The 12,951-nt window shown below is 30.4% G+C and overlaps 2 protein-coding genes across 4 annotated transcripts in view; one reads left to right on the top strand and one right to left on the bottom strand.

Moving 5' to 3' along the window:
• LOC113378429 overlaps positions 1-12,951 on the top strand; it is a 295,400-nt gene that overhangs the window by 9,634 nt on the left and 272,815 nt on the right. The window lies entirely within an intron of this gene.
• LOC113378426 (glutamate receptor 1-like) overlaps positions 1-12,951 on the bottom strand; it is a 263,910-nt gene that overhangs the window by 108,213 nt on the left and 142,746 nt on the right. Inside the window, exons 7-8 of the mRNA XM_026618953.1 lie at positions 6,082-6,421; positions 913-1,007 (exon numbers count right to left, since the gene is read on the bottom strand). Coding sequence (XP_026474738.1) covers positions 913-1,007; positions 6,082-6,421 — 435 coding nt within the window. The remainder of the gene's footprint in view (positions 1-912; positions 1,008-6,081; positions 6,422-12,951) is intronic.

Raw genomic sequence — 12,951 nt, 5'->3', positions numbered from 1 at the left:
CGTGTCAAATAATTTTGAGATTTTGGGATATTGGATATTTTCAACTACACACTTTAAAAAAATAGCGATATTTAGATTATACATTCTTGCCGGTATTTTGTGCATAAAAGTGAATGAAAAATAAGTCATAATTGTGACAAAAAAGGAGGAAGGAAAAATACCCCCCCCCAAAAAAAAAAAACATAACAATATTTATAATGATAAATGATTACACAAAAAAAAAACAAAAGATTTATTCGCTCTGAAGAAAAATCATTGACGAGCCAAGTATCATCTGCTGCTATGGGTCGATCGAGATATAGTTTGGCATGGCGTGTTTGCCATACCAAAATATCTCTTTAGTAAATTGGCCGAGACCCGCAATGTTGGTATTAGGGTGATCCCCACATTTCTGGTAAAAATTTTCAGTGAGCTTCTTATCGGTCTAGTATTGTCGATACGTCAGTCTGTTCATTTATGTATTATATTTTGTACAGTAGTCAGTGTCTAGTCAGTGGGTCTCTTATTTTGTCAAGTACTAGTCATAGTGTCTTATTTTGAACTGTCTGTAGTTTCTATGAATTTGTAAAAAATCCTTTTGAAGCACAAAATCGTTTGTAGTTGTACTGATCGTACACGAATAGAGGAAGCAAATCGCATTTATATAAGAAAAATTAATTTCTGCTAAATATTATAATTTTAATAATTTGAAAAACCATAAATAATACATGGTAGTATAATTATTCTCTCTCAATTTCAATTACGAGCATATATCTTAATCCATCCAACTCTGTACCTCCTTTCTGTGCACGTACAGAATTGTCATACCTACGTAATCGTATTCAAATTCATTTTCGAAAATTGTAACAATCTACATGTACATACTCTACATACAGACTAAATCATATACTGTAATCTGATTAAGCGACTCACGTGACGTATAAGCTCTCCGACCATGCCATCCCAGCCTCCTTTGACATCGGGATTCTCTGCTCCGTAGTTGCCGTCCTTGACGATTCGCAGCTCATCTGAAACAAAATATACGCTAGAAATAAATTCCAAAATTCGAAAAAGAATTGTCGAAATATTTATACATGCTAGCCACGCAGGCCCATATTGTTTTTGTAGCGTATGAGAGTTTATCCGTTTATGAATTTTACAGGTTACAAATTAACCGATTTTGAAATAAAAATGCATGAAATTTTACTTCTTAACCCATTTGAGACGAATTGCACATCGTGTGTGCAATTGCTTTCCGAGGCTATAAGACCGTTGCACGCCGTGTGCGCAATAATAGTAATGAGCAATTATCACTTATTCTGAGTTAAATAGTCGTCGAAATAAGATTTTCAAGTAAAACTTCTTTAGTCGTGACTAAGGTGTAAATCCATACAAATGAAACGGAAGTCGGTTGCGCCCCAACTGTTAGTCATTCGCTCTCGATGAGATCATTTCTATACGGGTCGATTGTGAATAGTCGTTGTGCATGTGAATAGAGATCTGTAGTTGTATGCGTACCACCATCAACGTTGTATGCGTTCCGATATCAACAAGAAAATCGGCATAGATAAATAAACATTTTGAAGTTACATCGTAGTACAAATATTGATTTAATGAAAAATGCCTGAATCAGAAGAATATTTTACCCTGTTCCTTGAAAATAATAAAACAAATTAAACATTTGGGTCGTGTACTAAATGTAAGTTTATTGATTAGAAATTATTTCTATATTATTCATAGTTTCTATAAATCTTTGAAGTTATTAAAATGAAAAATATTTTTTAGGCAAGACATATTTTATTAAACAACGCCTAAATAAATATTGTTTTCACAATTTTACTTCTCATATAATTGTGTTTGAAGAACTTATCTGTCTTGCATATAAAAATAATTTTCATTCTAATAGCCTCAAAAATATATAGTAACCACGAATAATACAAAGTACTTCAATAAACTTACGTGTTTTACACGACACAGATTTTTCATATGCTTTATTATTTGCACTATAATTATTCAGGGGGGGCGAAATAAAATATTCTTCCGATCCAATTTTTACTAACTCCAGATTTGTACTAATATTTAACCTTAAAATGTAATGACATCAAACACCGATAAATGAACAATATGCTTCACGATTTCGGTAACGCACGCACGTATAAAATCACGCATACAAAGAAGCCTCGCACAAATACGACCAATCACAATTGAACCCGTATAGAGATCATCGAGAGCAAATGACAAATCATTGGCACTCGACCTTGCCGTAACTCACGTCCGTTGCATTCGTACAATTTCACACCCATGTCGCGTCTAAAGAAGTTTCACTTAAAAAATCGGAAATATCCATATTAAGGACCATTCTTATATATACCCCCTCACACACACGCATATATATATATATATATATATATATATATATATATATATGAGTATAAATAAGGAATAAAGATATAATGAATAGATTTTCCTAGCTATTGGGCTCAATGATAAAAAGACAACAAGTTAGCACAGGTTTTCAAAATTTAATGAACCACTAATATAATGGTTGTTGTGAATTTAACCTCTGATTTAATAAATATATGTTCCTATCTCTCGGGCGTCCTGACTGAAACGACAAAGTGCTATAGAGACAATCGTATCGCAATTTCGACGATTACGCGAATCCTCATTATCGTATGCGTCGAGGCACGCCGAAATATGTCTAGACGTGTCCCGGCGCCCGCTCACGTGCCTGCTATATCGGCCCGGCCGTACGTGCAATCAGTTTTTGAATACAGGAGAAGAAATAGATTTAGAATTGCGACTTCAAATAATGAACAACGCCGTGTGTTTTATTTACTTCGATTTGACTCGACTTTTGATTACGCACACACAAAGGCTAAGCTTTTGATTATCGTAACCAGCATTTCTAAATAAAATGGCAGCGCGCTATGCTTTATGTCTTATAACGCAAATAATACGCGTATGTCATGTAACAAACTGAATGATTAAGAATATTTCGTGTATGTATATACATATATACATATTATATATACTAACTGACGCGACCAAAGTTGTTAAGCCATAAAAAATATTTCTGGCAAATTTAGCATGGCATCGTTCCTAAAGGCAAATTTCTGGTACTTCTGATCGAGCTAATCTTCAGGCTCATCACAAGCAAATCATTAAAACCAGAAGCTTTGTTTTCTCAAAAACTGTAACTGTTTCTCTTTGCCAAAAACTAGCGTTCTCTTTATCAGCATATTAAAATCAGCATATCTCCCTTACAATAGAAATTAAATGTTTAATTTTTAAATTATTCGAATCGGATGCCCTGCTCTCGCAAAACGTGAATACCATACGGGAAGGTTAAACTCATTCTTTGGGAACGTAAAAAATAACTAATCCTGAGGTATGTGGTGAAAGGGGCAGCGAACACCAATTAAATTTGATTTACCAACCGCAACCCATGCCACTGATAAATGTTCCTGGGTCACATTAATAGTTACTGCAAGTGCCAGCTTGATCTTAAAATGATTTTATTCACATTTTGTAGCCACATTTTGAGATTCAAGGTTTTCACATATTATTTTCAGATTTTTCATAAATTCAATAATATTTTTTTTAATATGAAGCAACATCCGAATACTCATTTTTTATTTATGTGTAGCTAACTGAATGAAAGATTCCAAAAATTCTGTGCCTTAGATTAGCATTGAACTTAGTTTCTTCTAGGGTTTATACAAAAACCGACATTTCAGAAAACCGGTTTTCGAATTTTAATTTTACTAAAAAACCGGTTTTAACCGGTTTTCGAATTTTATATAGAAAATAAATTTTTGCTCGAATATCCTGTAATTTATCCGCAAATTTAGTGTAATTTAAAGCAGTATTTGACTGAATTTATTTATTGTTCAATTTTATAGATAATAAACAAAATTATTTTAATTTTAATTAGTAAAACTAAAAAAATAATAGTTTATCTTGATAAAATAACTTTGAAAATAACTATTCGTCATTCATGCATTATTTTCACATATAAGAATGAAAATATTTTTATTATAGTGAAAGGAAAGTTTTCCAATAAATAAAAACAATACATTTTTAAATAAAAGACATTCATTGAATTAAATAAAATAAAAAAATATTAGATACAAGTTGATACATACTTGTCAATATCAATTTTAGTTTTAAAAACAATTAAAATAAACTCGCGTACTGTCTGTTCCGAGCAATTTTAATTAATTAAAATTAATTAATTTTAAACATTCTGATTTTTTTTGTTTAATAAAATATGATTTAAAAAAAACTGAGAACGTGTATCGAATTGCTACTTAGACGTGTCCTTTATTGTTTACTCACAAAATTTTCTGAAATAGAAAATACTCTCATACTTGCGACCAAATTATGCTTAATTATTTTTAAAGCCTAATATACTAATTCTAAGTTTTTTGTTCTTTAATTTGTGACGTCTAGGGATTAAAACTCTTTTTTTAAAGTTTGTGTAGAGGAAGTTACTTCTTCAAGAAGTCACACTGATTGAAATTAATATATACTCTGGTTTAACTCAATTTAAATTAATATGAACAAAACCTTTCTGGGAACCATTGCACACTGATAAGATATCAAATGCTATTGAACCGATATGATTTCAAGAATCAAAACACTTTCATCTATCTTTATTTGGATATATTTGTTATTTTCCATTTCTACAGTGAAAGCCGACTTTTTTTACTAAAAAAAACGGTTTTTGAATCCCATAATTTTAGTCAAAAAACCGGTTTTTAGAACCGGTATTTGAAAACCGACAAACCCTAGTTTCTTCTGAACAACTGTTATTTCTACAAATTTTAATTTTTAATATTTGATTTCTTTGCTGTTTTCTTTTGTCGGAAAATATTTATACAAATGAAGAATCCTGCGCGAATCAATGATTATGCAAAAAACTATTTATAATTTGACGCTTCAAGTTTTATCGATGGCATTCTTTTCGTCGCCAATATCAAAGAATTGTTTTGAAAATGTTTCAGCGGATAAACCAAATAAATGTAAGCTTTTCAATCAGATCCGAAAAGTCTCGATCAAAATTTAATGAAAAACGTTCACAAAAAAACAATTGATTAGTTACCGAGCTAGATGCAAAATGATTGGACTATAATCAAATAAAGGTTTTGAGGTATAAAGGTAAAATTTTAGGGTCGTACTTGTTGTTGCATCACACTAAAATGCATTAATCTATTATCAAAATCAAGAAAATTGGTGAGGAAATAAAAAAAAATATTTTAAAATAAGTTTTTGAATTTAAATTTAACATTTAAAATATTTATATTTTTCATTGCTCCGCTTTTTATATTCACTTTTATATTGACGTCCTAATAAAACAATGGTGAATACAATTTGAATTTTTCTAACGCTTTCAAATAGTATAATTTTATTCAATAATACATACTCACATATTGCGACACATGAAAACGTTTCTTTCGGTTATGTCAAAAGTTTTTAGAGAAAAAAATTTAAATGGTAATTACAAGCGCACAATAAACCATTTAAATATAAATAATAATTACCGATTACATAAACAACAATTTGTTCATGAACAAATCTTTCGCAATTTATAAATATTTCTTATATTAGTTATTTTCTATATGAAAATTTAATATTGAAGACAAACGCAAATTATACTTTCAATACACATTTACATAGTTAGATATATTTTCAAACTTTCATCATCTTATGCATTTCCAATAAATAAATCACTGAAATTAACTTTACACGCTGTTTCATATAGTAATTGTAATATTTTAAGGTAATCTGGTTGAATGTTACAGAATGTGATAAACGTAAAATTTCACAGAAAATCGTGACAAGAATAAAATCTTTTATTTTAAAGATTATAGTTTTTGTGTAATTCAAAGTGTCAATCTTATCATCAACATAAAAACAGCCCGCGCATAGAATTTTCAAACAATTACACTACTTTACTTATATATTATTTAAGTATCTCTATATGAGCAATTTTTCATGAATGTAATATTGAAATCATTACAGTGTTCTTGCAGATAATTGAATTGATGTCGAAAAATACACAAACTATGTGTAAAAATTGAATGAATTTAATCTTACATGTGATTCCCAGTCGCTTCGCCAGCAGATCCGCTAAATCTTTGCAATATCCTTCGAACCTCTCGTTGCCGACAAGTGTTTCTCCGTGGTCCGGCTTCCTCATCATTATGTAAGGTTCTTCAACTATAGTGGTAACGATATATGTCTTATTCCGTTCAATTTCCTGGTTTCTCGGACGCGTAAATTTAGCCACAACCGGCGCTAACCCGGACTGGTCCGTCCAATCGGCTACTTTGACCATCGCGCTGGACGTGCTCATTTCCATAACTTGTAAACTGTAGTTTTGACGGCGCCCGTCTTCGTTGAAACGGATCTCACCTGTCAGACCTTCCAATTCCACCTGGAATGAAAGAAAGAAATTTATTTGATTTTTACTTCACCAGGAACCGAACGCTTTGCAATCAATACTTTTCATAAAATGATACAATATTTATGTAGATTGTACGTAAGTAAATTTCATGCGATATGTTTTAAGGATTACAAATGTTGATGACCAAACATATACCAGAACCAAGTCAATTTAACTATAAGTATACCACATCGTTTAAAGAAGAAAAATATTAAAAATATTTTTCAATATTAAATCGAAACTAGTGGGGTGTATGGCATCGTGCCTTAAGGCAAATTGCTGGAACTTCCCGTACCGTAACGAAATGTTCGTGGAATTTTAAATGTTTTCAAATAGATTATTTTAAATAAATATTGTAACATTGTCTAATATTCATAAGAATTATATAAACTCAATTGCAAAGTTGAAATTATTTGTTTAAATTAGAACTATAATCAGAATTAAAAATAAAATCTGAATTATTTTTGATACAAAAAAAATTTTTTTTGAAAAAAAAGGTTAAAACAAAATCAATTATTTTGTTAAGACAAGCAGAAATTTCTTTGAATTATTTAAATCGGACGCTTAGTTTTCTCAAAAACTGCCATTTTTTATACATTTAGCTTCATATCTTCAAAATGGGTGTACCTGCCTTTGCCAAAAACTAATAAACACTTCTCCCAATCATTACTAATTGATGTTTTTTAAATCATTCAAATCGGTTCTATCAAAACCTCGATTTCTATTTTCTGCACTCTTTGCTCTTTATCTACGTAACTGCTGGACCTGCCTTTGCCAAAAACTAATCAGCACATCTCCCTATGAATATGAATCGAATGTATTTTGAACCATTCAAATCGGTTGAATCGGTGCGCCCGAAAACGTGATTGGAAATTTGTACCCATACATACATACACACACACACATCCATTTTTTCTGAGGTATGCCAAAATGTTCAGAAACCTTCAAAACGTCGAGAAATGTAAAAAATTTCAATTTCGATTTTCGGCCCATTACAATAACTTACCCTACGGGAAGTTAATCAAGACGTTTATCTTGATGCAATGTTTGGGGATAATATAAGATATAACAGCAAATTGTTTGTAAAATTGTAACTTTTAAATTGCTTTTAACCGTTACAAGAATCTGAAGGATTAAGTAATCATTATCAAAACCTAATCAAAATTCTTAACGGATACCTTTCAAATAATATTTTAAATTTTGAATTTCATAATGAGATTCCCTGATAAAATGTTGGTGAAAAATTATATCTTATTTTAAATTGCAAAGAAATGGTGGTATTTTCTTCTTTGGTATTTTCAATATTTTTCAAACACTAAATATAAACTGCCCAAACGAAAAGCTAATTAATCAGCATGATAGAGCACAATTTCAACTTTTCACATGACAAAAATTTACAAAACATGGAAATGTTCAAAATCTTAATTGTCATTTAATTTTATTAGAAATAGTTTATATGCAATAAACATATATTTTTTAAGATGTGAGCAATTAGTGAACCATTTAATACTATAATTTCGCAGAAAAATCATACGTTTCTAGTAAGACTAATGTTACAAAATCCGGGTATCTAGTCGTTTATTTTTCTATATATAAAAAGAGCCACATTGGAGGCCAAGGTCGACTACACCAACCTATTTAGATTCGCATTTATTTACATTTATTATTACCAGCGATGGTAATTAAAAAAGAATATTGTGTTATAAAAACTGAAATTTGTAAAAGCGCGTTTAGCTTATATTACAGTATATTTCATTTGGCTGTATTATTATTTTTGTCTATATATTATTTTTTGCATGTTTATGAAAACATGTTGATTTTTATATTTTCCTATTTCTATATAAGATAATCAATATATTAGAAGCTGACTGATTCTGCAAAAAAATTTGAAGAGTTAGAATTCCGCCCGAACTCGTAAAAAAGCTATTTTTTGTTCTTATGGTTTTATTAGGTTCATCGTCGTGTTACATTTTTTATCTCCTTCACTATTGTTGAACCATGTTTTAAAATATTAGAGTGCACATGTCTTGCCTTTTATTTTGCGAAGATATCTAAAAATAAGTCTCGCCGTAATTCCTTTAGAGAAGGAGACACTATGCTGGAGATAGTATAACGGTATCATTTAAAGATTCAAGAACATAATTGCATTCTCCTGTGCTGCCTCAGTGTCGTGAACTATAGAAATGTAACAGCATCCCGGCCTATCATCGCCTATTCTTGTGACTATATGGAGCGCGGCATCCGAGATCGAAACTCTGGCCCACTTCAGATTCGCATTTAATGAGGGCGGCATCGCCAGGGGAGCTATTTATTTCACCGTTGGGAAACTAACATCATCGAGATACCGCTGAACTTTCTTCCACTGCTATCATATATTATCTCGTTGGGATCGACTCGGGCTACGTTTACACAAATCGTGATTGTGTAGCTGATAATTAACCCAGACTACACTGAAAGGTTGATATCAGTTGCTATATTGATGGCCAATATTTATTTTTCAACTTCTCGAAGAAGTTTGAATTTTAACTACATGTTTTCTTAACGTTTCAGGTCTTTGAGTTTTAAAATAAAAAGTATGACGTGTTTGACTGTCCGTGAGGTTCTGTAATCGCACAAAAATCGAAAATATATTTTTTATATATATTTCATGTTTCAAAACCTTCTGAAAATTTTGGCATACATCAGAAAAAATAGGTGTGTATATGTATGTATGCATGTGCGGATACAACTGTTTATGATTTCGACAACACGGATCAACCAATTGAATTAATCCAAAAACATTCGATTCTTATTGATAAGGATACGTGCTGATTAGATTGTGTGCCATTTCGAAAATTCGAGGCAAAAGGTGCCAAAACTGGTAATTCAGTTTTTGAAAGCGTCCAATTTCAATAAATCAAAAATTATTTTACTTATATTGACAAAATGAAGAATTGATTAAAACTTTGGTAAGACAGGTCTAGCGATTTCGGAGATTAAATGAAGAAAGTAAAAAAAAGTCATTGGGCAGTCAAAAACGTTCATTCAATAAATGCACATCAAACTACCAGTTATTTATAGAGATTTTAATAGTGAGTATACATTTCTATGGGTTATGTGCCAATGTTCATCCGTTAGACTGCGACATGGCGCTTACGCGCTTCGATATTTCGTCTCTAAAACAGCTACTCTATATTTTTTAAAAATATGTAATGCTTTTAAAAAAATATTTTTGGGTACGGAAAAGTTCAGCAAATTGCCTTAAGGCACCGTGCCATGGATTACTAGATAATTTTTAAATTTGACCTTATGCCTTCATTTTGTTAAAAAGGGTAGAACGGATTGCAAAAATTTAAAAAGCCATTCGAATAAACTCGATAAGAACAAGTGTTGAGTAGTTTTGCAAAACTTTTTACCCACGTTTTTGCAAATAATTTTGAACCGACTTAGCAAATTAAATTAATAACCATTATAGAGGTAGAAGTTAAAGATTTATGCTGATTGGTTTTCGATAAATATCGGTTAAGCAGTTTCTGCGTAATTAATTGTTAACAAAATTTTTTTACGGTTTTCAATTAAACTTTCTCTTATGATAGTTTGTGGTCTTGAACATCATCAAATATTATAGGCCCGCATAAAGTCGTTCAATTGAAAAAAATCATTTAAATTTCACAACTTAATTATATCTCAATCTGTATTCATTATGTCGGTTATTTACACTTTTCGGCAAGTTTTTGCATTCCGTCTTGATTCAAAATGCCACTTATATCAACTAGTAATTGTAATATCTCGATCATATGATACCATTTTGAAAATACTATATTCTACTTATGCAAATACTATATTCTACTTTTAATATTTCTCATGTGTAGATATCAAATATATAAAACACATGAAAAATAAATAAATAATCAAATAAGGGCATAAAAACATAAAAAATTGAATAAATAAATAAGTAAAGAATACAACTAATCACATTTATAAAATAAAAATAATTGTATAGAATATGAGCCATATTGTCCACAAAGTGCAAAGTGACATAAATTGGTAAATATAAGAAAATAGTTTATCTACATTGCTTTCCTTCAGAATTAAATAAACAAAATTTATAACAATACGTAATACTATGGTGTTACATAATTGTTCATTAAAAAAAAATTTACGTGTTTAACTCAACCCGTTAACGCCTTACTCCCAACCCTGGTCCAATTCTATGTTTTATTACTTTTATTCAGGATAGCAGCAATAAATCCTAATTTGTTATTATACTATTCAAATTATAAAATAATTCATCTTATTGTCATGCGTCCTGTCCCTAAATATGGGTGCGTTCGACTTGGACGCTTACGCGCTGTGAGCACGCCGTGAGCGCGCTTTCATCGTTCGACTTGGCGCTGTGAGTGTCACATAAGTACGCTCGTAGCACCATCGTGGGATGCTCGTAGCACATATTTTGCGCTCATACGTGCTCACGCCACAGAGGTAGGGCAGCGTGAGCGTGAGCGTCAGTTGTTTTTACTATCTGTCATTTCATTCATTTATTAATTGTCAAATTCTTTATAATCCCGCAAAAATGGCAAGCTGTATATCACAATTATTTTTTAATATTAATATTAATATTGATTAATTTTAAATTTAATTAATTTTAAATAATTTTAAATTATAAATTTAATATTACTATTAATTAAGCATAAGCTAACCAAATTTTATTTATTTATTAATTATTAAATTCTTTATAATCCCGCAAAAATGCCAAGTTGTATATCACATTTATTTTTTAGTATTAATATTAATATTAAATTAATTAATTTTAAATTCAATTAATTTTAAATAATTTTAAATTTTAATTTTAATATTACTATTAATTAAGCATAAGCTAACCAAATTTAATTTATTTATTAATTGTTAAATTCTTTATAATCCCGCTGAATGATCCAGAAAGTACTAAAATTTACACAATTACCGTTACCGCCAGTTGCCGCCATTTTGATGCTTATTGACGCTCACAGTATCCAAAACGAACGGAATTTAGTTATCGATTCTGAGCGCTTATTGGCCTAGTCGAACGCTAAAAATTCGTGCTTATAAGCGTGAGCGCTCACAGCGCGTAAGCGTCCAAGTCGAATGCACCCTATATCAACCTAATATTCTCTATTTCTAAAAAACTCGGATCACCTGTACTCGGTTTAAATCCACGGACCATGAAATCACCGGCCAATACCTGTTTGGTTGATAAATGTAATAGCCCCTGACTGGATCCAAAATTGTATTGGGATGTCGTTTAAATCAACAAAACGGACCAATCAGAAAAATCATAGAAAATTATCAAATCTTTGTAATAAGTAATATCTTAAAGTTAGCAACAAGTCTAAAATCAGTATTCAAACAATAACTTGACCTTATATCGACATATTAGATTATCTAAATAAACAATAATTAAAACTACTTAACATCTTTCTAATTTAATTAGTCTGATATAGCCATTATCCAAGTATATTTGGTTCTTTAAAAATATAAACAAAGTGTAATAATTTAATAGAGTTCGGCAGCATTCCGGTGAATCACGAACTATAAATCTTTTTAATTTCAATCTATCATAACACAATCGAAAACAATTTTTTTTCGAAGTTTTATTATCTCATATGTTGTTGGCTATTATGAAATGTTATATGCAACGTAACGAGAAAATTATATAATTTTGCAACATATTTTTGATTGTTTATAAAATTGTGTTGCAAACAGTAAAAATAATAATCTCAAATATTCACATATAATTCGTGTATTAATTAATATTTTTAATTAATTGTCAGTACAATTACATATCTTCATTTTACTTTTAAAATTCCAAATAGAACTCCTTATATTATGTACTGAAATATAATTCATATTAAATTGAAATGTAATAATTATAATATGTAAATTAAATATATATTGCACTTTTATAAAATTATTTTATTATACTCGTAACAGTTTTTCATATTTAATGTTATTAACTTCCCGTAGGGCAAGTTATAGTAATCGCAAAAAAATCGAAAATGAAAATTTTTATATATCTTTACGTTTCAGAGGTTTCTGAACATTTTGGCATACCTTAGAAAAAATGGATGTACGTGTGTGTGTGTGTGTATGTGTGTGTGTATGTATGTATGTGTGTGTATGTATGTGCGGATACAAATTTTCGTCGACGATTTCGGGAACACGGATCAACCGATTTGAATAATTCAAAAAACATTCGATCCGTATTGATAAGGAGACGTGCTGATTAGTTTTTGGCAAAGGCAGGTCAAGCCGTTCCGAAGATACGGGGCAAAAAGTTCCGAAAACGGTAACTCAGTTTTTAAGAGAACGGAGCGTCCGATTTTAATAATTCAAAAAACATTTCACTTGTATTGACAAGATGAAGAATCTATAAAATTTTCATAAAGGTAGGTCTAGCGGTTTCGGAGATATAGAGGAAAAAGTAAAAAAATGAGCCATTTGGCGGTCAAAAATTATCATTAGACATATGCACATCAAATTATCAGACATTTTATAGAGATTTT

Source organism: Ctenocephalides felis, unplaced genomic scaffold (assembly GCF_003426905.1).
Source record: "Ctenocephalides felis isolate EL2017-DRISC unplaced genomic scaffold, ASM342690v1 CF-g0.4_SCAFFOLD_01886, whole genome shotgun sequence".
Classification (NCBI taxonomy): domain Eukaryota; kingdom Metazoa; phylum Arthropoda; class Insecta; order Siphonaptera; family Pulicidae; genus Ctenocephalides; species Ctenocephalides felis.
Note: the sequence above shows the minus strand (reverse complement) of the source record. Positions and strands in the feature narration are given on the sequence as shown.